At 45.8% G+C, this 26259-nt stretch overlaps 2 protein-coding genes across 5 annotated transcripts; one reads left to right on the top strand and one right to left on the bottom strand.

Annotated features, from left to right (window-relative positions):
* Positions 1-1443: 1443 nt before the first annotated feature.
* RFNG (RFNG O-fucosylpeptide 3-beta-N-acetylglucosaminyltransferase) lies at positions 1444-6974 on the bottom strand. The gene is made up of 8 exons (XM_054393681.1): positions 6543-6974; positions 5663-5711; positions 5062-5164; positions 4526-4679; positions 3430-3518; positions 3174-3339; positions 1762-1847; positions 1444-1524 (listed from the first exon to the last, which is right to left on the bottom strand). The coding sequence occupies exons 1-8, from the start codon at positions 6972-6974 to the stop codon at positions 1452-1454; spliced, it is 1152 nt and encodes a 383-aa protein (XP_054249656.1). The 3' UTR covers positions 1444-1451.
* A 430-nt stretch (positions 6975-7404) lies between these two features.
* On the top strand, positions 7405-18664 carry GPS1 (G protein pathway suppressor 1). Of its 4 annotated transcripts, XM_054394011.1 has the most exons (15): positions 7405-7448; positions 7946-8115; positions 9878-9999; positions 10996-11177; positions 12406-12570; positions 12727-12862; positions 13016-13093; positions 13565-13625; positions 14018-14103; positions 14561-14655; positions 15720-15825; positions 16175-16255; positions 16382-16519; positions 16912-17046; positions 18457-18664. In XM_054394011.1, exons 1-15 carry the CDS (start codon positions 7405-7407, stop codon positions 18529-18531), a joined length of 1674 nt encoding a protein of 557 aa, XP_054249986.1. In that variant the 3' UTR covers positions 18532-18664. The 4 variants fall into 4 exon arrangements, with proteins under 4 accessions (XP_054249986.1, XP_054249987.1, XP_054249988.1 ...); XM_054394012.1 differs by lacking the exon at positions 7946-8115 and having other exon boundaries at positions 7405-7437; positions 9907-9999; XM_054394013.1 differs by lacking the exons at positions 7946-8115; positions 16175-16255 and having other exon boundaries at positions 7405-7437; positions 9907-9999.
* Positions 18665-26259: the final 7595 nt, after the last annotated feature.

The following is a 26259-nucleotide window of genomic DNA, read 5'->3' as shown; positions in this document are numbered from 1 at the left end:
ACAGCACAGCCCAGCACAGCTGTTCAGAAACCTGAAACTTTTGCTAAGTCCACATTCTAGCCATTAATCATGGTTCCATGGTTCTACAATATCATCCTATTGTTCTCCCCAGAATTCAACCTTAGGCTCTTGCACTAAACCAGCTCGTGTTTTCTGAAGAGTTTGGGAGAGTAAACGGTGGTTTTGCAAAGATGTTTTTAATGCTCTTCTTCATGTTGGGTAGGGATTGCACATGGCTGAAGTTTGGGCTGACAGAAAAGTAAACCTATGGAGCCCCACTTCTTCCACTTTCAAAACTAAGATTATTTAAAAGGCAGCAGCAGGTGATAGTGCTACAATGCTGAATTTCTTCCTTTATGTGAATGTGTAGTCTCCTTTTAGAGACTGCAAGAACTGTTTATTGGAACATTAAGAAGAAAAAAACACTGATCTAGACCATAACCAAAAGATTATCTGAAGAAGCTGAACTGGAGTAACCACAATCATACAATTAAAGGTCTTCAAATGATACAGTCCAAAACTTCCTCAGGGCACTACAGCTATCTAACATTCCTCCTCCGTCACAGACAGCAAAAGATCCAGAAACAGAGCATGTTTCATCAGCCAACGAGCATGCTCTAGCTCATACAACCTGCTGTGGGCAAAGCAGGAGATGTGGTTACCATCCAGTCTGGCAAATATTTCTTCAGTATCAAGTATCAAGGGATTAGTCTTGGACCTGGCAGACCATCATCATAATCAACAACCACTGCAATTCAGCTGGAAAGGGAGCCAAGCCTGACAATCACCTCCATGGGAGGTACACAAGGACTACATGGGAGAATGTGCACTGTAAGCAACTCTTATCCAGTCCTCAGTAAGCTTTACCCTTCCACAGGGTTTTCTCCATGACAAAGGCTTTCAGCCTTCCTCACACTAGTGATTCCAGGACTTCAGGGGGTTTACAAACAGACCCTGTTCTAGCCCACAGGTGCAGTTTTAATATGGCAGGCCGCAGAAGCTCTTAAATCATTCTGTTCCCAAGAAAGATGAGTGAAAGCTTCCCCTCTCTTGTCACCATGGGGACTACAGTCTGCTATAGCACTCCAGCTCCAGGACAATGGCCTCTAAAAGCCCCTAACAGTAGTAAGAATGGTATCATTCCAAGTACTGCATTTGCCTAGGATGTGTCCAAGCACTGACTCACATGATCTCAGACCAAAGTGTGAAGTGACTTCTACACGTGACTGTGGTCATTATATGAAGAGCCACTGCACAAAGGAATAAGGATTTTTCTTGTCATGTCCCAGGCTGCAGCTGAACAAACCACACCTTCTTGCTTTTGCAAATAGAGTCTACCTTCTTTGTAGATTCCGCTGACTGTCTCCCACTAAAAGAAAGAAATACACCAAGAGTTCACCACACCTCCTGTCTTACGCAAAACTAGGGAAGATACAGGTGTCAGCAGCCAGTCAAGAATTACGACTCTTCTTAGCAGGGCACCAAATAGTATCAGGATAGAGCAGACAATGGACAGATTTAAATCTGTTGGGGAAAAAAAAAAAGAAAAAGAAAAATTAATTAGACTGGAATTCTCCATATGAGAAACACAGCAGCATTGAATCTGAAACACTAACAGAGCCAAGGGTGACTCTACCTTGCCTTTGGCACAGCCACAGAGGTGCTGACATGAGAGAACAACCTTGTCAGTGGGTCTGGTCATCTTACAGCTGATAAAGGTGAACAAGACAGGGAGATCTTGTTTTGGAAGTGGATACTCACCGTGTTGGATCTTGCTGAAGGCCAAACACTCCTCCCACACTCACAACATTGTGCTTGTTCTCAGGGTCCCCATAACTTAGGGTTACCTATTAAAGCAAATAAATTTAACACTAATACAGAAAAGAAGTGGGAATAAGAAGATGATTAATCAGGTATGAAGAAAGACTCCAAGGATCCTGTTTAATCTGAAGGGTGGCTTACATTTGGAAAACTAGTTAGCTTTGCCATAAGCAGTATCAGCACTGAATGGTGGCTGTCAGATGGACCACTGCTCATCTAAAGGCAGTGTGGGAAGATAAGCAAAGGAGATGGAAGTTGCATTGCCCTGAAGGACAAGATGAGTTACAACTGTGAGCTTTGTCAGGGCATTAATCCTGCTAATGCCTGTACCTTCACTAAATAACACATGTTCACCCTCACCTGAAGTCTGCAATAGTAGTGTCTCAGCGCAGGGGGAAAATAGACACATCCAAATGTTAAATGGCATGCAAGGGACTGCCATGTGACAAACCTGGCAATAAAATTTAGATCTCTGGAACTCCAATTCAGTGCTACTCTTCCACACAAGCACTGTACTAAGAAATCTTCAGATTCCAGGTACAAGAAGACTTAAATTTTCTAACTGCAGATATCCTGGACTTTGGATTAGCTGTTACAGTCGCAAAGAAACAGTTAAATTCACTAATATGAAGGAGATTACATCATGCTGGAATTTGGCCCCAAGTGTACATTTCTGCTGCCTGATACAATTGCCAGGAAAATAAAACCAAGCAGTTTGTAGGGGCAAAACCACACTCTTGTTTTTTTTCATGGTGCCAAACAGTAAAAGCCAGGCAGAGCTTCTGGCTACAGCCTCACAGCTCCATCTATTGCCCATCAGTAAAATAGTAACCCAGCAGTTCAATAAAAACTACTTGTTTTTTCCTAAGAAGCAGTAAGATTTTGGGGATTCAGACAAGTTATTCTTAAAAATGATCAATACTATGTCATAGTTATTGGTAAAGTACTTGCCAAGGCTACAACACATCTTTTTGAACAGCATGAATTCAGGCCAAGACTTTGTTGGACAAAGACAGAAACCCTTTCCTGCACGGCAGGCAAACTAAGCATTGCCTCTTTCCACACCTGCTGTTACTGTGACTCATGGCAAATCAGGAGTTTAGAAGGAGATGGATAACACCATGCTTAGGCTTGATGTAGCAGAAAGTGACCCCAAAGGAGGGGACAGCTATGTGATCTAACTGGCTAGGGTGAAAGTGTACTAAAAGGCTAAATGAAGGAACTGGGCAGGACACAGCTCTGAGCAAATCTGCAGACATCCTTCTTTGCTGAGGAGTGCTAAAGCTGTGGAGAAGACTTCATTCTGATCAGACTGAGGTGTGATTACAAAAAAAGATGAGGCTCAGCCCTACCTGCTGCAGCACAGACTCGCCTTGTAGTCTCTGCAGGTTTTCCAGATGGGAATGGAACAAGGGGCTGTGCAGGAGCTTTACCTCCAGCAGCCCTTCGATGATGTAGCCAATGGTGCAGTCGTCAGGGAGACGCACTCTTTCTGCGGTACTGATGAAATTCCCCAGGCTGTGGGACAAGGAATAGGAGATGTGATGAAACATGCTTTAAAGCCTACCAAACACACAGTGATGGAGCTCAGCTAGGATCAGGGTTTACCTGGCCCAGGGACTCATCTTCAGGGCGAGACCTCTGCTGATACAGAACCCTGCTCCCCCTGTGGCAAACCAGAACTTCACGGTTGTCTTCTGAAGAGAAACAAGAAAACACATGGTAGTTACTGATCATTTTTTATTTTTCCATTTGACTGGGCAGGAAAAGCCACCTGAGGTTCTATTGGATATTGCATACTGCACGAGTCAGAACAAGGCTACAGATTAATTCCTGTTTCTTTAGGCTGCTGAAAGCCCAGCTAGCTGCTCTCTCAAATGAAATGCTTTCTGGCACCAACAGCAAGTGAACCATCAAGTTACCAGAACTGAGGTAGGCCACACAAAATGAGAAATTGTAGCCCCATTCCTACTCAATTTCATCTGTCCCTTGACCATTCTAATCAAGGGTCAGAGCCAGCTCAATTTCCCTGAGGAAATGAAAGGTGATCTCTAAGTCCCTTGGCTCCATGTCCAAGGAGACACTTTGGCTGCATGACCTTCCCTAACCAGTTGCTTTGTAACTGACTTTCTGGCCAGTGGATTGATTTATCTTTAGGCCTGTCAATATAGCTGACCTAATGAGGATCTGTCCTTTAGCACATGTATCTTGTGGCTGAGGTGTGTTTGCTTCTACTTCTTGGAAACCTGGTTAAGCACTCTACTGGAAATGCCTTATATACCCAGAGAGGCTTTGTCACCCATCTGAGAGTGGTACCCTCTGGAGGTTGGTTCAAGTTAATGACAATGTGATACTGCTCTTAAAACAAAAAAAACAAACGCCAAAACCCTAAACCAAGGAACACTGCCCAAGAAAGAGTTCAGATGGGGAGGCCTTCCTCACCTCAACATGAGGGAGATCAACATACATGAGTAAAGGAAAAAAAAACAGACATCCACCCAGGAGTCAAACTCTCCTGTACATATGCATACAAGGTTAGATTGGAGGTTCATTTAAGCCAGCACCCTATCTCTGAAAACAACCAGGGCCATATTCATTGCCTGAAGATTAAATTACTGGGTTTTCTAATGACAGGATCCTCTGAACTCTCAAGCTTTTCAAACCTTAGAAGATGTGTCTCAGAGTAACTGCAGAGTTTTCTTACTGATCCATCACTTTGGACGTGGTCAGCTGCTTCAATGGGATGGTCCAGGCTTGGTCGCCCCACATAGACATCCTGGCTGTGTGAGAAGGCAGATAAGAGACGCAGGAGAGTCCGAGGGTTCACGTAGTTGTCGTCATCCACATGGCAAAACCATCTTCAAACAAAACAAAGTAAGAGTTACTGCAGAGCAGTTACAAAGGAATGAGTTAGAGGTTTAGAGATGAGACTAAGGTCTTTCAGGCTTGGAGCTTGTTTCCCATTGTCTTGAATTACAAACCTTGGAAGCTGAAAAGCACCACAAATCCTCATTCTGTGGAGAGGCTGAAATTAGTAACCCCCCCTTAGATTATCATCCTTTCCACCTTTCAGATGATGCTTGTTTACAAACACTGTTTCATGCTGTACTCCCTTCCCTATGCTCACCACATTTTAGCTAATACTGCATTCCTTACTGGAGGCAGAGGAGGTTACTCAAGTTTCCTGTGAACACAGAACTGGAAGAAACAAAGTCAATCAGAACAATGTGTTTCACCTACTTTTGCCCAGATTCCAGGAATTTATCATATTCCACAGACATCTTGCAGCAGAGAGCTTGCCGGGTATGGACAGCAGAACAGTTGGTGTTGATCATATGATCCCCTGGAAAAATAAAGCTCAGCCCTTTCAGGTTTGAGAAGCATGTGTAGTCCAAAGAAGACTACAAAAGAAGTGCACATTTGGCACTAATATTGCACATCTGAAGTGCATATGCTGCACACATGGAGGCTACAGCAGGGCTCATGGGTTATGCATACGGTATGCAAGCTGTAAAGCACATAATAGGGTGTGGGTCCAGGGGTAAAAATAGTGCCACGAGACTGTGTACAAAGGAAATGCCTAATATAACTTTGGACCAGACAGACTTAAGCTCACTAACAGGAAGGAAGCGGGTGCAAAGGTGAACTCTGTGTTCAAGGAGTTCCAAGCATCTTGTCCAGGTGGCAAGTTAAGTAGGAGCAGCATATTCTCCTGTGAAGGAGAAGTTTTCTGCATTTGAACTTGATGTTTGTACAGCATGAAATGAGGGCTTCTAAGGAAAGCCTGATAGAAACAAAACTCAGTCCAACAGCCTGCATGCACTTCTGCTACACATCTTACCTGCTTTCAGGCGCAGCTCCCGATCCTCCCAGTCTGTGAATATAAAGGTCTGTGGGAGACAGAAATGGTGTGTCCACAGTTGAGAATTTTAGAAACTAATTTCAGCTTTGCTCAGTTTTGTCATCTTAGTTTATTTCAAAGGAGCTATTGTGAGTGGGGAATGGTGGTGGAGAGAACCCCAGCAACTTCAGCCCTTGCCTCCTCTGCTAAGTTTTTGCACTGCAAACCAGAAGAATCTCGTTTCAATAAAGCATCCAAGATTCTACTCTCCTCATCTCAGGGTGTAGACAAGACAATTTACAGATAGGAATGACTAACTTTTTTTTTCTGGAACCACTTCCCTTTACAACTTCATCTCCTCCATCTCCTCTCTCTGGCTAGAAGTCATCCCACAGGTGTTAAGCAAGCTAAAAGGAAAGAATTAGTCAGGGTGGAAAGTGCCTGGCAGTAATGCTGTCTTGTCCTGACTGCTGGAAACATTGCATTAATAAGCTTGAATGGATTGACATTCCCAAACAAGGGAACAAATTCCAGGTTGTCCTATGGAAAGGCCCAAATCACTGAACTACCTTAGCTTAGATGCATCAGCACTAGGGAACTTTTGCTGTAGTATTTTCTACTGTCATACAAAAGTCAGCAAACTTTTCTCTGCTTGGACTACCAATCCCAGGCTGCAAGCAAACTTGCTGCATCACCAACGAACTCTTTTGGAGAGAGGTTCGGATAAGTGTTTGGGTAACACGATCCTTCTCAGTCTTACAGAGAAAGATGTTTTCAACACGTGCAAGGAAAGACTCAACAAGAAAGTGCAGCAGCTGTCCCGGAAAGCAGAGGGACAAGGTTCCTAGCTGCCCATCCCAGCCCGCTAGCAAAGCCTCACCTGTCCCCTCGCTTGGGAGATCCAGGTTTGAAGAAGCAAGTCCAGCCGGCTCTTGTGGTACTTCCTTGTGGTCTTCACCGCAATGAAGATGTCCTTCAGCTCCAGACTCTCCCTAGCCGAGCCCCCGGCCGGTCCCAGGCGGCCCTTCAGCGCAGGCTGCGGGCTGCCAGCGGCGCCTCCGCCCCGGCCGCCCACCCCGGCCCCCGGCCCGCCGCTCGGCTCCCCACGAGAGCCCGCCCGTGTGCCGTGCACACCGCTCCCTCCGGTGCCCGCCCGCTGCAGCGGTGGGCCACTAGGCCCGGCGGCGGGCGGCGGGCGACGGCGGGGCGCGGCGGGGGACTGCCCCCGCGGCAACAAGAGGAGGAGGAGGGCAGCAGCGCTGACGGACAGTAGGAAGCAGGCCTTGCGGAGCCCCAGGCAGGACCCGCTCATGCTGCAGCCCCGCGGGCCCCCACCGCGCTGCGCGGCCGCTTCATGGCCCCGCGGGCGGGCGGCGGCTCCGGACGGACCGGCGTCGGGAGCCCGGCCAGTCTCGGCCAGGCAGCCACTGCGATGCGGGAGGTGGTGGCAGCGCCAGTTGCTGGCGGAGGGGAGCACCCGGGCACCCCAGGCCGCGCTGACCCGTGGGGATGGTCTCCCCAGGCAGCGTGGCCCAGCAAGCGCGGCCGGGCCCCACGGACGACGAGAGCCCCAGGCACTCCCACGCCGCAGGGTGCCCCGGCGGGAGAGGCGCGCCGGGCCGCGGCCCCTTTAAGGGCTTCACCTGTCGGATGCGGTCTGGCGGCGCCGCGCGACCCGGAAGTGGAAGCGGGGCCGGCAAGGGGGCGGGAGGCCGATCGGAAGTGGCGGCCGCGAGGGAAGGATGCCGCTGCCCGTCCAGGTCTTTAACTTGCAGGTACAGGGCAAGCGTTCCCCTTGCCCCCGGCAGCGCTCTCCCGATGGACCCGCCGCGAGCCGTGCTCGGCGTCCCTCCTGCGCGGTGTCCGGCAGTGCGGCTCAGCCCGGGCCTGCCGCGGCCTCCGGGTGGCGCGGTGCGGCCTTCCTTAGGCTCCGCGGCTGCTTCGTGAGAAGGGGAGCCGCTCTCGGTCGCACTGGGCCCTCGTTCGCCCTTCCACCGACTATGTCGGTGTCGTTTCCTCCATCTTTGCCGAGGAGCAGCGCCCAGCCAAGCGTCCGCTCGCACCCGCGGTGTTCCCTGCTGCTGCTGCGGTCCCTTTGCTTGATTTTCTCGTTGTGCGTTCCGTAGGTAGGGCTTGGGTATGAGGGGAGAGGATAATGAGGTGGAGGATGAAGAGGAACTGAGTCTTGAATACGGGGAAAGCTGTAGGAGTCCGGTGGGTGTTGGTGTGTTACTTTCAGTAACCGTGCAAATTGTGAGTTGTCTTTCTTCCCTTTAAAACAAGATCTGTGTTAGGGCTCGGAGGCTTGGAAGGTCGGGACAGGATGAGGAATAGTTCAGTATCCAGTTCAGCTTCTTCATCAGTGGCAGATCTGACAGGTCACACCTCTTCCTCTCGAGTACAGCTTGAAGTGCAGGAGAATTCAGCTTTGAGTGCCAGTTTAGTAGCTTACTGTATGAGGCCTTGTGAGGTGCCTTCCAATAGGATGCTCAAAAAGTGTTGGGGAATGAGCATTATTTTATTTGGCTTGTGAGTAATTCTTAAGTAAACCTTACATATTCCTTCCAAAATAAAGAGTTACCTTGAAAATGTCAGAGTTGGCATGTTCTAGTGGGATTTCCAGCCTACTGTTGGGTTTTTCTTTATTTGGCAGTTAGGAGACAAATACAGAAACAGCAAACCAGCATAGCAGGACACAAATCATTCTGTTCCACCAGCTGCAGTTGCTGTTAGTTTCTGTCATGTTGATTTCTGAGGAATCCCTGTCAGGTTTTTACTATGATAGGTAAACAGCCTAAAAATGCCAACCCTGACAGTATTTGTGATGTAAGGAAAGAGGTAAGGTAGATTAAAATGGAAAAAGTAATGGTCTTGACATGTGGTGACATAAGTGTTTTTATGCATAGTTTTGCTGAGTGGTGATCTGGACAATCAGACTCTTGTTTGCATTCCCCCTCCCTTTCCTTCATGCAAAGAATAACAAACTAGGAAACAAACTTCTACATGCTTTTACTTCACATTTTGGCAGATTTCAGATGAGTGTTGAGATATGTGTGTGTGTGTGTGGTATATCCCAAGCTGGGAAAGAAGAAACAGGCAGTGAGAGAATACAAGATGCATTAATTCTTAGAGTTAAGAAATCTGGATCTGCCCTATTCTTCCTCACAGAAAACAAACAAACAGACAGAAACTACCAACCCAGCTGAAGAAACCCTCTCTCTATCTTTGATTTCTTAACAGACATCAAAATCAATGAGACTAGGGCAATAATTTGGTTGTTGGCTTTTTTGTGCTTTGTGAGGTCAACTCATGCAATTTGCCCCAAGTCAGGTGTTGCTTATGGTAATATCTGCACACCAGTCATCCCTAAGGAGAATGTTCAGCACACATTTTGCTAGGAGGAGGAAAAGAATTCCATGATAGCATTCCTGGACTGCATAATAAATTGAATCTTAAATGGGAATATGCTCAGGTATTGTGTTGATGATATTTACTGAGATCACTGTGCTGGTATGGTTCCTCTTGTCATTCAAAGCAGTGCAAGATACACTGGGAGAATAAAATTCTGTTGTTCCTGTGCAAAAGAAAATCTACCTAAACTGTTGTACTCAGGTAACTCCAGTAGGATAGTTCAACTGATGGCAGATTTTTGCAGTGCAGATACATTTTCCCCCAATGTTTAGTTAGAAACTGGAATTCTCATCCTGCATTGTGTTCTTAATACTTTTAACTGCTTTTCAAAAGTTTAACAGTTGTTACCTTTATGTATTTCCACTACGAAATATTAACTTTTATGCATTTAAAGTAGCTCTCAAAGGTTCTGGTGAGTTTTTGGGATACTTTTTGACTTGGAGCTGCTTGAGTGCCTGCTCTTGCCCAGGGAAGAGAAGTAGATTGTCATTTGGAATTTAGTATACATGCCTGAGGTACTTTGAAGAATCAGATTTGTTGACCCTTTCACTTTCTTGCTTGATAATCTGCCAAACAAAATCAAAACAAAATGCTCTGTGCAAGTGCTGAGCCTTAGTGCTGTTTATTTTAGACCAAGTGTCATGCTGAGTGGTGGTGTTGCTAGAGATAGATCCTAAACGCATTTAAAGACTGAGAGGTGTTTGTTTTTTTTAATGTATTATTAATGAAAATAATGTAATGCCTATTTAAGCAACTCCTTCATGGATTTAACCACATAGTTATTTTGTCCTCAAATGTAATAAGCTGCATTTGACCTCATTTTGCTGTTCCAGGGTGCAGTTGAGCCGATGCAGATTGACGTGGATCCACAAGAAGATCAGCAAAATGCACCTGATATCAACTATGTGGTGGAGAACCCCACTCTGGTATGTGCTGGCTGAGGGCTAGTGGGTTACATTTCTTCCTTCTAGGGTTTTGAAAAGCTTCTTCCCTCTGTTAAGTGTTCAGAATTTAAACCTCAGATCCTTCCTCAAGAGTAAGTGCCCCTGTTTGATCTCAAGGGAGATACTTTAAGGAATTAGTATGAACAAAAAAAAAAAAAAGGCAAATTGTCACTTGGAAACTGTTTTTCAAGGAAAAACTACATCTGGAATGGTTGTCTGGGTTAGGAAACCTCAGTACAAAGGACAGAATCATAGAATCATAGAATTGTTAAGGTTGGAAGGGACCTCAAGGATTGTTTAGTTCCAACCTCCCTGCCATGGGCAGGGACACCTCACACTGGATCAGGTTGCTCAGAGCCACATCCAGCCTGGCCTTAAAAACCTCCAGGGATGAGGCTTCTACCACCTCTCTGGGCAACCTGTTCCAGTGTCTCACCACCCTCATGGGGAAGAATTTCTTCCTAACATCCAATCCAAATCTACCCATTTCTATTTTTTTCCCATCCCCCCTAGTCCTATCACTCCCTGACACCCTAATAAGTCCCTCCCCAGCTTTCTTGTAGGTCTCCTTAAGATACTGGAAGGCCACAATAAGATCTCCTCGGAGCCTTCTCTTCTCCAGACAGAATAGCCCCAACTCTTTCAGCGTATCCTCACAGAAGAGGTGTTCCAGCCCTCTGATGATCCTCGTGCCTCTTCTCTGCACATATTCCAGCACCTCCAGATCCTTGACAATGTGCTATTTTTAGCAATTACTAAGTGCTACATTGGTCTTAAGGGACAGCATCTGCCCTGGAAGCAAAAAGGTCACTTGTAACGGACTCTGTATTTCTGAGGAACATACAACTGCTTGAAGAAAGCAGAAATGTTCTGAGTCATGAGGGGGTGAGGACTGCAGGAGAATGGGTGCAGGCGACAGTGCAGCAGCCTGGTTTAGTTTTGCCTTCCTCACCCTTTACAACCTGGCTTTGTCTGCAGGACTTGGAGCAGTATGCCTCCAGCTACAGCGGGCTGATGCGGATCGAGCGGCTGCAGTTCATTGCTGATCACTGCCCACAGCTGCGGGTGGAAGCTCTCAAGATGGCACTGTCATTTGTCCAGAGAACTTTCAACGTTGATGTGTATGAAGAAATCCACAGGAAGTTGTCTGAGGCCACCAGGTAACTAAGAGATCAGGGGAAAGTTGGGAGCTTTTTAGACTGAGTTAAGACCAGTCAATGTGCAGCAGTGGGGGGCTTGGCACCTAGCACTGTCATTTTGTTATGCAGGTTGTGTTTGCTCTTAGGATCTGATGGCAGTGAAATGTGTGTTTGTGTGTACAGGGCTAAGGTCTCACATTTTTAGAAAAGACTAACCACTGAAGACAGTATCTCATTCTCTTAGTTTAATCTCATTCTGAAGTCTTGCTGTTTTTCAAAGGCTACAGGTAGATATTAAGGAGAGGTTAGCTCCTGTAACTGCTTCAAATCTTAATGTTGTCTTTCCTTAGGTAGGTTATAGAGATGAAGCCTCTTCTAGATGCTTTGTGTTCATGAATTTGAAGCTTTATCTAACTGTTTGTCTTGTTTTGGTGGATTTTTGTTGGTTTGGTTTGTTTGGGTTTTGTTATTGGTTTGGGTTCTTTTGTTGGTTTCTTTGTTTTTTTTTTTCCTCCCTAACAACACGTTTGCTGTTAAGCAAAGCATTTGATACTTCACTTTGCTACCTGCACTTCCTAGATTTGTACTATTTTTGTTGCCATGCAGATTTATTGTTTTGCCTTGGGAGTCTTTACCATGTATGTGTGACAGTATGTTAAAAAAAAACCCCAAACCCAAACAAAAAAACCCAAAGCTCAAAATGTGGGTTTGCTTTTTTTTTTTTTTACAACATAAGAAAGCAAGTTCAATGCAAGTAGGTGTGTTGATCTGAACTGGTTGGGAAGGATCTGTGCAGTGCAGCTTTGCTAGTAAACCATTGCCTTATAGCTGGAAAGAGGAGAGCTTGTCAACACACCCACCCAATGTACTGTCTAGAGATGTTTGATTAGATTCAGTGACTCTTCACAGCCATTGAATACTCTCATACAATATAATCCACTGCAGCACTCTTACTAACTTGCCCTTGATTTATAGAGCAGCTTAATTCTTCACAATTAACAAGAACTTGCTTGTTAACAAAATACCTTGAAAAGATGGCTGTGATAATTTTGAAAACTTGTAAACATCTCTGGTGCTTTTGTTACTGTTTTGTCTGGAAAGCTCAGCAGTCTTTTTTTCCCCACCATCCTTGTTCTCTCTTTGGTCTCTCTTGTGGCTGCAGTTAAGGTAACAGTGCCAGGTGCCTGGCACAGCTCTGTTGTGAAAAGTTTGCAGTATAACAGCCCCATTCAAACTCTTTTCCTTTCAGAGAACTGCAGAATACACCTGATGCTGTCCCTGACAGTGGAATTGAACCCCCTCCTCTTGACACAGCTTGGGTGGAAGCTACACGCAAGAAAGCTCTTCTTAAACTGGAGAAACTCGACACAGATCTGAAAAATTACAAAGGGAACTCCATCAAGGAGAGTATCAGGTGAGATGCAGAAGGCTCTGCTGGAGCAAGGAAGAGCATTTTGCTCCTCCAGGCACCTAAACACAGGTCAGGGTGTTGAGTTGCTTGTTGGGAGCAAACTGGCTGTGTCCCTTTCTGTGCACACAGTTCATTGGTATTTTAATTCCTGTGCTCCAGGAGAGGCCATGATGACCTGGGTGACCACTACCTTGACTGTGGGGACCTCAGCAACGCTCTCAAGTGTTACTCTCGAGCCCGTGATTACTGCACCAGTGCTAAACACGTTATCAACATGTGTCTGAATGTCATCAAGGTAGGAAGGTTGGCAGGAAATGGCACTTGGTGTCTCTCTGATGCCTGCTGTAAAGTTCCTCTGTACTTTGGTTACGTTTCTTGTGTCTGCAGTGATGTTGCTTATCTCGGTAGCACCACTTATCAGTGCCTATTCTGTGCTGTTTCTCTCCAGGTCAGTGTCTACCTCCAGAATTGGTCTCATGTTCTGAGCTATGTAAGCAAGGCTGAGTCTACACCAGAAATTGCAGAAGTAAGGTCCTGCTTTTTAATTTATGTAGTTTTCCCTTTGTTTTCTGTCTCGAAAACTTGTAAAACAATTTCTTCCTTTCCACCTTTATGACTTGCTCCCTATAAGGGGAGGGGGTTGGACTAGATGACTGTCAGAGATCCCTTCCAACCCAGACCATTCTATGATTCTATAAGACACTCTTTGTCTTATAGTCTGTTCTTCCTCTCATCAGCCTCCCTGGCTGCTGTACTATTCCTTTTGAGATACATTGTTGCTTTTCTCCCATGATATATGTGTAGGAAATTCCATTTGTGGTAAAACCAGAGATTTCCCATCCTCCGTTCTTGCCATCTTTCCCAAGACAAATAGATGAAGTAATCTTGCTGATGAGATTTGCAAGTTAGTTATTAGGATGCAATGTCCCAAGGGCAGTTGTAATCAAAATGGTTTTCATACTGCTTGCTCACTACTGTTTTTTTTCCCATCTTTTAGCAAAGAGGGGAAAGAGACAGCCAGACACAAGCAATTCTCACCAAACTGAAATGTGCAGCAGGTGAGTGAATCCTTCAGCTTCCCCTCTTGTCTGCTCATCTTTCTGTCTGGTAGCTCTCCAGAAGTCTCTTTGAGAACACTGTGTGCTTGGGGGTTTTTTGACAGGTTTGACAGATTTTGTATGTTCTCACCAGAAATGCAACATTTACTGAAGCTGAAACTGCTGGCTTGGTTTTGCTATTTCTTTCTTCTCTCTGAGTTTCTTCAGAGAGAATGCCAGTGGGAGTCTCTGCAGTTCAAAGGATCCCAGATATACTGTCTGAGATTCTCATTTCACTTCAGTGCTGCAGGCACTAGCAGCTGTGTGGGAACCTGTCCTGCTCCCCAAATTTTGCAGTTTCTCCTAATTTCTCTGCTGTCATAAACAAAGGATTTGCTTTTCCTGGTCTCTAGGCTTGGCAGAACTGGCTGCTCGGAAGTACAAACAGGCAGCAAAGTGCTTCTTGTTGGCATCATTTGATCACTGTGATTTCCCTGAGGTGAGGACCAAGAGGGAGCTGTGTGGATATGGATCTGGGAGGGGAGGTTCTATGCATTAGGTTGTATAATTCAGATACTGTAATTATTCTCACAGCACCCCTGTACAGCTTGGTAGTGCTGTGAACTGTGGTTTTGGGGTTTTTGTTTGCTTGTTTGTTTTTTTTTTTTAAGTCTCTGGGTTTGGGTTCTCAGAATGATGTACTCTAGATCACAAAGAATTACCTGTGAGATATACTTATCTGTGTAGCTCAGTCAAAAGACTGGCTGCTGAAACTGGTTTCTGTTCTCTGAGCAATGGACAGTCTGGGGGAATGCCTGAGAGCATGCTGAGCGCTTCCACTGCGTTTGGCAAGGACTAATCTTGTTACTGTGTGAAGAAAAGGCCTGGGTTAGAATACTGAATTCCAGCTGCTGCTGTTTCAGTCATCAGTGACAGGTCTCTCCCTCTTTCTCTAGCTGTTATCTCCTAGCAATGTGGCTGTCTATGGTGGTCTCTGTGCCCTTGCTACCTTTGACCGTCAGGAACTACAACGAAATGTTATCTCCAGCAGGTAAGTGATGCCTTGAGAGGAATTTGTATATATTGGACGTCTTTTGGTACCTGGGACTTTGAGGGTGGATTCTGGCAGGAGCAATAGGTATCTTATTACAGGAGAGAAAGAATGACTGAGCCTTGGTTTGACTTTAGTATTAAGTGACATTTCACTGTCTAAAACACGGCTGAGATTTTCCTAATTTAATGGAAGTTTCCAACCTGAATCAAATCCAACATCTACACACCCCTGTTTTCCATCTCCATCAGCAATCCAGATCAGATACTAAATGAGGGGGACAGAGCCCTACAGGAGGCAGCCATAAGATAATTTGCCTTCATGTTACCACTCACTCTGCTGTCTGTTAATTGTATTAATACAATTTAATGATTGTTGCTACCACTTGAAGTGTACAAGGCTAAGAGAATTGCAGTCTTTGGAAGAAAATGGACATTTGTGTGTCATAGATTGAATTACAATGATAGGGAATTCCTGGCAGCTAAGTGTTTGGATGGAGATGGAAAAAGGGTTGTTACCCTGATATTTATATTGGCTGATTTAGAGGGTGAGATCCTAGGGTTTGGAAATCTCTGTTGGAAAATTGGGAGAGCACTGAAAGAATGTACATCCCAAAGATGTCCCATGCTTGTGAAAGATTATTTTCCTGAGACAGCTGCATGTTGAACCTGCCTGTGCTGTGCTGCACTTGGTGAAGGCTGTACTGTGACAGGGAACAAAGCTGGCCAGCACAGACCACAGTGCATGCACAGATGTGGCCTGTGTTTTCTGGTGGTATATCCTGATTTTTGACCTATTCTCACTCATTTGTTGCTTTGTGTGGACAACCACTTCTACTGCTTGGTTTGTCAAAAGTCTATTGCCTTCCTTCCCCACGGCTCTGATGCTGTGCTGCATCTTTCTCAATTCCAGGCTCCCAGTCCTGCTGAAAATGGGCTGTCGGGTCTGTTAGAGAGTAAATTCTTGGAATCCTCAAGTGATAGTGAGAGTTTGTAAACTTGCAAGTTGGAGTGATGGGGTTGTGGGGTGTTCCAGTGTCTGATCATTACCATCTTTATCTGTAGCTCCTTCAAATTATTTTTGGAGCTGGAGCCACAGGTTCGTGATATCATCTTCAAGTTTTATGAATCTAAATATGCTTCGTGCCTGAAGATGCTGGATGAGATGAAGGTGAGTTGCAGGGGAGCAGTGCAGAACAGACCCTAAAAAAAACTCCCTTCACTTATTTTTCTGTGAGAAGCAGTGACTCTGAAAAGTAGTTACTAGAGTGTCCAGGTCTTCTGTGTCTTCTCTGTCCTGAGGTGGTGGGACACTGGGAATGGTTTGAACACTAACAGGGAGTGAGGGGTAGCGATACATTTGTAATGTTTTGCTAGTTCTGTTCATTCTTGGTTTATGGTGGTGGCTTGCTCTTGTGCAATGGCCTTAAGGTTTAAATGCATGGTTCAGAACATAGGAACAGTGTATTTTTGAAGGCTGCTTCTCAGCTGTTGATGTATTTCATTTCATTGTGGCACAGGACAACCTGCTGCTGGATATGTACCTTGCGCCTCACGTCAGGACGCTTTATACCCAGATTCGAAATCGTGCCCTTATCCAGGTAATTGTGCCCATAATCCTGAGAGGTGGATGAACAGTGAGAGGCCACCTCTCTGGAACTGCTTTCCTCATGTTATTTCAGAGGGTGGGGAGTACACTTGGCAACTGAATATTTTCTTCTGCCTAGTACTTCAGCCCCTACGTGTCAGCAGATATGCGCAAGATGGCCACTGCCTTCAATACCACAGTGGCTGCTCTGGAAGATGAACTTACTCAGCTGATCCTGGAGGGACTGATCAATGCCAGAATAGACTCTCACAGTAAGGTGAGTGCTTCTGAGCCACAGGTGACAGACTGAAAGGCTGTGCTAAGATTAGAAATGCTCTGTTCCTGGGGTACTCATCCCTTTGTGACTCTTGTTTTCAGTAGGGCTCATCTGGGAGTAAACTCAGACTCCATGAGCCCCTAGCTCCCTTCCCTGGTGCACAACCCTGTTCCCTGGCCTGTTCCCTGGTCGCCAACCCTGATGTGTTTAAAGGTCCTTTGGATGTGGTGCTTGGGGATATGGTTTAGGGGTGAACTTCGTAGAGTAGGGTCATGGGTTGGACTTGGTGATCCCGAGGGTCTTTGCCAACCTGATTGATTTCTGTGACAAAGGGCTTGCTGCTGTGGAGCCCTCTCGTAGCTCCTGTCTGCAGCTCTGTGCATTGGTTGCAGATTCTTTATGCTCGAGACGTAGATCAGCGCAGCACAACCTTCGAGAAGTCTTTGCTGATGGGCAAAGAGTTCCAGCGCCGTGCCAAAGCCATGATCCTGCGAGCCGCTGTCCTGCGCAACCAGATACACGTCAAGGTATGGCTGGCGTGCAGGGGGGCTTGGAGCAGTCTTAAAATGCTCTCCCCCTCTTTCTCTCCCCCTCTTTCTCTCCCCCTCTTTCTCTCCCCCTCTTTCTCTCCCCCTCTTTCTCTCCCCCTCTTTCTCTCCCCCTCTTTCTCTCCCCCTCTTTCTCTCCCCCTCTTTCTCTCCCCCTCTTTCTCTCCCCCTCTTTCTCTCCCCCTCTTTCTCTCCCCCTCTTTCTCTCCCCCTCTTTCTCTCCCCCTCTTTCTCTCCCCCTCTTTCTCTCCCCCTCTTTCTCTCCCCCCTCTTTCTCTCCCCCTCTTTCTCTCCCCCTCTTTCTCTCCCCCCTCTTTCTCTCCCCCTCTTTCTCTCCCCCTCTTTCTCTCCCCCCCTCTTTCTCTCCCCCTCTTTCTCTCCCCCTCTTTCTCTCCCCCTCTTTCTCTCCCCCTCTTTCTCTCCCCCTCTTTCTCTCCCCCTCTTTCTCTCCCCCTCTTTCTCTCCCCCCTCTTTCTCTCCCCCTCTTTCTCTCCCCCTCTTTCTCTCCCCCTCTTTCTCTCCCCCTCTTTCTCTCCCCCTCTTTCTCTCCCCCTCTTTCTCTCCCCCTCTTTCTCTCCCCCTCTTTCTCTCCCCCTCTTGCTCTCCCCCTCTTGCTCTCCCCCTCTTGCTCTCCCCCTCTTGCTCTCCCCCTCTTGCTCTCCCCCTCTTGCTCTCCCCCTCTTGCTCTCCCCCTCTTGCTCTCCCCCTCTTGCTCTCCCCCTCTTGCTCTCCCCCACTGTTAAAGTTGGTGAGTGGAAGATTCTGGAGGGGAATGGATTTGTTGTGCTCATGACTGGACAGATTCTTGCCCTAGTAAAAACTCAAGACATAAGGAACAAGGATTTCTAGGCAGTACGTTTCTGAGCTTGTACCATGCAGAATGTCCTTTGCAGTTCATTTACTTGGGTGAATTTTAACTAGAATTCATTCTGGCTAATTTTTCAGACACATATCTTTTATCAAAATAGAAGATTGTTTGAAGTATTTTTTTTTTTCAATAGAGAAAGTGAAAAAATTAATGACTTGCTTTGGAGTATTCCTGCCAGGATGCCGTTCCACAAGAATGTCCATGGGGAGGACATGCCTTCTGCCACAGAATAAGTTCAATTCTATAGTATTTTAATATCTGTGATAGATAAATAACAGATAGGATCCAACTTCTAGGGCCAACAGCAGCTTGTACATGGTAAGAGTGATTTAGAAGTTCTGGTTTGACTTCTCTTGAGCTATATGTAGAAGTTGTAGACAAAGCTTTAGCAAAGCCTCTGTTATTCTGAGTTGGGATTATGCTCTCCCCCCTGCTGCTACCCTGCTGTGCTTCACTCTCAGGAAGTGCTCTGCAGGGTGTGTACACATCACTAACTCAAATGTGTTTTGATCTTGTTGCAGTCTCCTCCAAGAGAGGGTAGCCAAGGGGAGCTCACTCCAGCTAACAGCCAGTCCAGGATGAGCACCAACATGTGAAAAACTTCATGCACTACCAAAAGAAATGGTCCCTCCAGGACTGTACCCAGTGTCTCACCCACTAACTGCTGAGCTTCACAAACTCTCCCTGTCTCCCTCACTTCTTGCTTGGATTCAGAGGGTCAGGGCTGATGGTGGGTAATATGAATATTCCAATAACTTCAATTCTCCTTGAAAAGAAATTGTTTCTAAAAACAGCATCCCTGCAATGGGTCATCATTTCAGTTTTGGTAGAACATCCTCCTTCATTCTCCTCCTTCCACCACTCCATAAAGAGCTGGCAGGTTACTCACTGATTTGAGAATTTTTCAGCTGCTATTAGTTTTCTTGTTTCAAAGCTGCAAAAAATAGTTAGTGTTAAGCTGAATGGACAGGCATGATCAAAGATGGATTTCACTGGCCTGAAAGTGTTGCCTTGATTCTGAGCAATGCTGAGATTCTAGGTAAATTTAGGAGTGCATTGTTCTCAGTTACAGAGGTAGAGTTCTGAGGGGAGAAGACATTTCCTTGGATTTCCTTTCTTAAGGATTTTTCACCTACACCAGAAAACATGGCCCTGCTTCCATGCATTCAGTCACAGGCCTTTGTTTTAGGGTGTTATGTTTACCTGGATGCAGGTTCTTTCTCTCTGGTCTCTCTTTTCAAAGACCTGCTTCCTGATGTGTTTCCCAGTTGTGCATGGCCTGGCTTTGGGATCCAGTGTTACCATAGCAGTAAATCTCTACTTCATGCAAATACTGCTGCTTGTCCAGTCTTACTGCCATAGTGTGTGATGGTTTCCAGACATGTGCAACAGTTGTTTCTGGCAGCATGGAATGAGGCCATGAACACCACCAGGCTCTGTGGAAGAGCTGAAAGCAGCCAGTTCAGGTGCCTGCTCTCCAGGTGCATTTATTCTGCTTTTCCTTTTATAAAGGGATTAAAGGTGGCAGCCAAGGTGTGTGTGTGTTCTGTCTTAATGAAAGCAGGTGTGCACTGGAGGTTTTGAAGTCATCCATAAGGCAAGCTGGAAATTTGGTCCAGCCCTGACTGGTCTGGCAACTGACTGCAGATGTTCCTGTTAATGTGTTCCTGCTTTTTTTTGTTTGTTTCTTTCTTTCTTTATTTTTTTTCCCTTTTTTTCCCCTTTTTTTTTTTTTCTCTTTTTGTTGTATCTGGTGCATTAAACAGGATTACAAACTGAGTATTTTGAGTTTTGTGTTAAGGTTGGGCTTTAGGTGTTTTGATCTCAAGCCACTAATTGTTTGGGTTTTTGGTTTTGTTTTCTAAGATGGATGATGTTTTGTAGGCTGTTGTGTCTTGCCTTCTGCTCTGGTTGGAGATGTAGCTTGGATGAACTGGGAAGAAAATGTAGTCTAAGGGAAGGTTCTAACAGCAGAATTCCTGGACTGCATTTGTACAGCTGCTAAATTGCAGCAGAGCTCTCTGCCTCTGGCTTTTCTGTGCTTTTTATGACTTAGGTCATACTGAAAATGGAAGCAATCATTCCTTTGAGGTCTTTGGTTGAATGTTTTCCATTTCCATATTTCCATTGGCATGGAAATAGTCTCCTGTTTTTGAGGGGTGAAAAGAGAGAGATGGGTAATGAAGAGTCAGGCATTGCTGGTGGCCAGCTCAGTCAGAAAGGCAGGATGGGTCCTCAGGAAAATTGCTGCACATCCTTGTGGAAGTGCTGGGAAGGTCACTTTAATGCTTCAGCTCATGCTGAAGAAAAGTCATTCAGTGCTGCACTGCTACTTACCCATTCTTGCTTTCTTCCTGAAGTGGGCCACTGCTGCCATTTCTGAGAAGATCTTGTGCTCTGCTCCTGACAAGATGGTTTGGCAGGCCAGTGAGGGCCCTTGTGTCAGCTGGCTACCTCTGCTTACACACAGCTTCCACTCTCTCATCTTTATTATATTACTTCTCTTCCTCCCTGAAAGCTTTCTGCTGGAGGAATCCTCAGTTGCAGATGGATGTTTTGAGAATGCTGAGTTGAGAGTCTCTGCTATTCCAGACACAGCCCTTGCCTGCTCTCAGAAGTGGCTGCAAACACCTCTCCTTTAGCAGTCGGCTCGAAGCCCACCAGGTGGCAACAGCAGTTTCCAGCTCTTCCCGTGGCCTGGGGCAGGGGTGAGCAGTTTTTTCTCTCCAGACAAAACCTGTTTGGGACAGCTAGAGCACCTCTCTTTTATTGCTCTGCCCTTTAGCACTGCCCAGGCACAGTCTGTGCCTTTGTACAGAATGATGCACTCTGACTCCTCCAGCCTGGGGCAAAAGCTGCTCTTGCTTTAGGACTTGGTAGATGTGAGTCAGGGCTGTCCAGGTAATTTCTTCTAGACACTGTTCAGCTCCTGCTTCAGTCCTAACTACCTGCCAGTCCAGAAACCAGGAAACACAGCACAGATGTAGTTCTGCAAAACTTGCATTCGCAAGCTGCTTCCTCTAGTGAAAGCTCACTCTTACCAAAGTGATTTCCCAAGTAATAAATGGGAAAATAGTGACTCAGAATGAATTTGTAGTGATTCCTTGTGACCACCAAGGGAACTGTGTGGATGAAGTTTTGTGGGCTGTGTAGCATGTTGGTAGGTCTAGGATATGTTCAGAGTAACTTAAGTGTATTTATTGAACTGTGTAGCACCTTTTTGATTCTGAGGAAGGGGGTGCTGGGCCATAACTGATGGTGTCCTCATGCAGTGTAAATTCTGCTTTCTTTACCTGACCTAGCTAGGAATAAAGGATAATCAGCTGGAAAGAACATGGTACTTTTGCTGAAGGCAGTTCTAAATAGCACAGCTGATTTTAGTGCTAATGCAGAAGCTGGCACTAGGAGATTTGAGCTGGAGTAGTTGTGGGTGATGGGCAATTAGCTGGACAGAACTTGTCAAGTGTAGTGTTAAGATTTACAGAGGGAGCTCTAGAAGATAATTTTACTGCTTGGACTGTGGCTGGATGTGGCAGCATCTGTAAACTGCTGTCATCTGAGAGAGTTCCCTAGATGAGGGAGAAAGCAGCAGAGTTCTGTCTTTGCCCCATGCCACATGTGTGATCTGCACACTGGTTTCTGGGACTGTGCCATAATGACCTCAGCATTGCTTCCTAACTTGCCTGTAATTTCAGCATTGTTCCATCCTCTGGGCAGCTCCCAAAACTGCCACTGAATGATGTCTTATCTCTGCCTCATGGAGTGTTTATCAGCTTTCAGGAAAACAACTGAAGAACCTTTAATAATAACAACAACAATGCTGACAAGTACCCATCAGTGCCTGGGCAGAAAACACTGCTCAAGCATTGATTAGCTTTATTAAGATTTTTCCTCTTTTTTTATTAAGAGTGAAGTCTCAGCCAGCTTGGCTATTCAAGGTTCTTATGCCACCTCATTCATTACCTTTTTCATGCAGCAGAGGACAATAGGGGAGCAGTGTGCTTCCACAGGGCAGTGCTCTTAATATTTTCTTCTGCCACCCCCTTGTGAGAGCTGAGACTAGCATGAGTCAATATTTCATTTTTTCAGTAGTGTGAATTTGCAGGGGGGAGAAAGGTACCAAACTGGAATTGGTTTCTGCTTCTCTTTGATGCTGGTAAGGAACAGGGAATAAATTACTCTGCTTTGCAAATGAGCTTTGTACTTCAGCTGATCTTGTTTTGGCTTCTATGTTCTTGTGGATCTGTGAATTCCATTCAGTGCTTCACAAGGTCTGATAGAACAGCCTAGCTTTAGGTTACCTCATAGGATAACTTGTCTGAAATAAATTAATTGGGTAGGGAACTGAAACTGTTTAACCTCTGAGAGAAATGTGTGAGATTCAGTAGTTACAATCTTGGTAAATTCATAATGCAAGTAAGAGTTTCTTGATAGCAAAGAAATAGTTCAGGCTCAGGCTGTAATGAAAGGCAGCTGCATTAGCAAGAGATGGTCTGATTCAAACAAGAATTCAGGTGGCAAGACCTGAAAATCTGTCTTGCATGGTAGATCAGGCTAGGTGATCTTCTTGTCCTTGATCCCCCAGATATCACAGTTGCAGTTCTAATGCTGCTGCAACCCTGACACTCTGTGTACCTGGAGTTTATGTAATTGTGAGGTCTGGGTGCATAATGTTTGTGCCCTGTAAATACATGCTGAGAGCCAGGGCTTTGAGGCTTTGTTTGGATGTACTTGTGTTTAATTCTCTGCTGTCTCATAAGCTGTCTGCCAAACCAAGGCAGCTGGCTTTTTGTTTGTCAGGTGAACTACTACAACCTTTTCCTGTGTGCCTCTGAAAATGGATTTAGATAGGAGAATCCAATTTCCCTCAAGCCCAAAGGCAGAGGATCATTTGCACCATCACTCCACATGCAAAGCACTGCCTTTTCCTCCCTCTAATCAAATAATCTGTATTTTCTTGAGGGCCTGTGAAACAGGAACAAAATAGGACATTACTTTGCTGAGTTGGCAGGCTGCAAATTTTGATTAGAGATAAACAGGATAATTAGTATATTGCCTAGCCTTAAAGTAATCCCTAGTTAGTGTAGGTGCAGGTGTGCCCAGCATGAATGGTAAATGGCTCAGCTTTATTTGTGTTGTAATAGTGCCTCTGAACTCACAAGCATTGTTTAAGAAATTGATACACTGGTCATCTTTACCTTATTAATTGCAGGGCTATCATCTTCTAGAGAGTCTGTTGAAAGTTCAGGTTGCAACTTCTTTTTTGTCATTAGCATGGTGATTTGTAGTTCCATGCACAAAGGGAGGTCTGTGCTGCAGTGCCTGACTGAGCAGTGTTCCAGGCCTGTGTTGGGAGCTCTGCAGCCTCCTGCCTTGTCATGGGACAGGAGCTAATGAGCCAAGCCTGCATCTGTCTGCACTGCCTGTCAAGAAATGCCTTGGAAGAGGGGGTGGGATGAATATGCCTCAAATATTAATTCTGTCTAGAAACGTGTCCAATGAGGAGTCTGAAGTATAAAGTGTTCCTGACTTGAGGAGCCTAGAGCCAGCTCGATCCTTTCTTCACACTGGTGAGTGGTTCTGTGGTGAGACTCATGAGAGATGGGTTCTAAAACCCCACTGTGTGGTTAGGAACATAACCTGAACCTCTCACTGCCGTGGTGTAGCAGGGATGTTTCTTACACTGATGGCTTTTCTGACCTGATGCATTTTCTGTGACGTAGTGAGAGGAGAATGACTGAGCTTTGTTTGGGAAACTGGGTAAATGAGACCTGCTCAGGTAAGCAGCTTGAAACTCCATGGTCATGGATATTTAGGTTTTTATTAGAAGAGGAGCTTCTGGAACCGACCAAGGAACTTGGAATAGTTTAAAGCCTGTGTCTGCATGAGGGAGGAAGTGGACTCTTTCCACAGGAGGTGGGAGATGTGGTTTCAGTTGCCATCTTTAAATGAGGCAGAGAAGCATCCTTAACCTTGGTTCTCCCACACTAATCACTGGGCTATTTGGCAAATGCCACACCCTGTCCCTCCCCCTCAGTTTCTGGGCTAGTTCCACTTTACAAGGTGAGCTAGAATAGCATGTACCAGCGTAGTGTCTACACTTCATCTGAATACAAGGGTAGTCAGAAATGATGAAAACTGCAGAAAGGCTTGGTTAAGAGGCTGGTTAGAGATGCTCTTTCCAGAGTATCTTGGAAATTATTTAGTTTGAATAGCAAGTAATTAAATGGGCAGATTGAGCAGGAGAGTTGGAGCTACCTTTATTGTTGTAACCTATAGAAAGCCACAACTGAATGCTAGGCAGCATTTAAGTCCAGCCTGCCAAACGGCTGTGAGACCTTACCTCTTGTGGTCCCTCTAGAGGACTTAGTGTGAATGGATGGGAACAGCCAGCTGGCAGCTAGCTCGGTGTGGACAGAAGAGATTGATGCACATGGTCCTGGGACAGGGAAGGTGGCTGAAGAAACAGCATGGAAAATGAGAACAGAGGCTGGAAGCAAATGAGCCCAAGGGTGATTGACATATGGACAGGTCCCTGCTTCCCACTGGTGCTGTGCTTGGTGAGCTGTGCCTCTTGCTGGTGGGTTCTGTTATTAGTACTCTCCATGAGTTGAATAAACCTGAAGCTACTAGGCAGGGATCTTTCCATCCCACTCTTCTGGTCTTTGCATGAACTCATGACTAAATTACAACACAGTTTGTACTGCAGGCGAGGAAACAAAATCTGAGCTCACCAGGGCTGGAGGGGATGTGTGTACACAGACATGAACACACAGAGAATGCTTGGTGAGAGGACCAAGTGTTAAAAATGGTTTATAAAATAATCAGGATGTGTTCTTCTCTCCTGGTTCCTGGAAGTGCTGTGTTTCTGTCACTTAAAACCAAGTCTTGAGCCCCTGTGATTGGGGTGGAGCAGGGAAGGGTCTTCCCTGTTGCCAAACATGCAGGGAGATGTGTGTGTTCTCTGACCTTGGAGGCACTTTAGATTTGTGGTTTATTACTGGTCACTAATCTTTCTTTGCCAAGGCAAGGGCTCTAATGGAGAGAAGATACTTGGCCAGGATTCTGGGTGCTGGGTTTCCTGATCATTTCCTTTCAAATTCCAAAAGGGAATCTGGCAGGCAGAGGAAGAATCTCTGCAATTGGAATTCTAGAAAAATAAATACCAGCCAGATAGGGCATCAAGTAAAAGGCTCCCTCCTGGCTCCTGTCCTCACAGTTGTGTTCAGAACAGCTATGCCATGTCCAGTGTTGATGCTAAACAATCTGTTTTGTCTTAGATTTGTGTAAGGTGCACACCTGAGTCAGCTCCAGTCTGGAGGTTCTGTTGCACAGGCTGAGCATAAGAGCACAGCACAGGCTGAACTAGGAGGAGCTGTTTTGTTTGTGAAGTGGCCCTCAAACCATCATCAGCTGTTCAGAGCTACAGACCAGAAGGTGCTAACACTGAGTACCACTTGGGTGCGTCCCTACAGACTCTATGGTTCACGTGGTAGATACTGTGTTGCTTATTTGCTTGCAAAACTGACAGCTGGGCCACAACATAACTTACTACTGGCCAGAGCAGTGCTGCAGTCTGCTGTTAATGTTAGGTTACACATCAGCCTAGAATAAATTCAAACAGACAAAATGAAGAGCAATTATGAATAAACCTTTCCTCCATTAAGGCAAAACTGGGCACATGTGGTCTAGCAACAGGACATGCCTGTATGCATGCCAAATCTGTATGGTCAGGTGAAGCAGGGGTTTGCCATGCTAGAAGCAGGCCTTGGATAGTGCAGTGGTTGGGAATTTGGTCGGAGGCAAGCTGGTTCAGGTGGTCAGGAATGGTTGCTGGGCCAGATGTACAGCTTTGTGTTGTGTTGTCCTCCCCCACCTACCTGGTACCCTCTTTCCTTCTTTCTCCTACCCATTCCCTCCCCTGGGCTTTTTTTTTTTTTTTTTTTTTTTTTAATATATTTCCCCCTCTTTTCTCCACTTCCTTTGGGCAAACAGCTAATGTTCCAGCTGAAGGCTCTAGTGCTGTAGGGGGCTTGCTGACCACAAGCCAGCTCTGCCAACCCAAGCATGGCTAGACTGCATGGTTAAGGCTGCACAACACAGCATTGCTTTGGCTCCTTCAACAGGCTCTGTGACAAGCACTAAAGGCCTGCAGGTTCCAGTGCACTAAGAAGGTGCCAGCAGCTCTGCAGGAAAGCTGCTCAGGCTGCAGCTGCAGGACATGGCCACGCTGGAGCAGGGTCACCAAGCATGCAGTAAGTAAACTGCATTCAGAACACAGGCCACAGCTGAGCTAAGCTTTATTTGTTTTTCCTAGCTTCAAA

This window comes from Indicator indicator, chromosome 29 (genome assembly GCF_027791375.1).
Source record: "Indicator indicator isolate 239-I01 chromosome 29, UM_Iind_1.1, whole genome shotgun sequence".
Lineage (NCBI taxonomy): Eukaryota > Metazoa > Chordata > Aves > Piciformes > Indicatoridae > Indicator > Indicator indicator.
The sequence above is the reverse complement of the archived record's forward strand: the minus strand, read 5'-3'. Positions and strand labels throughout refer to the sequence as shown.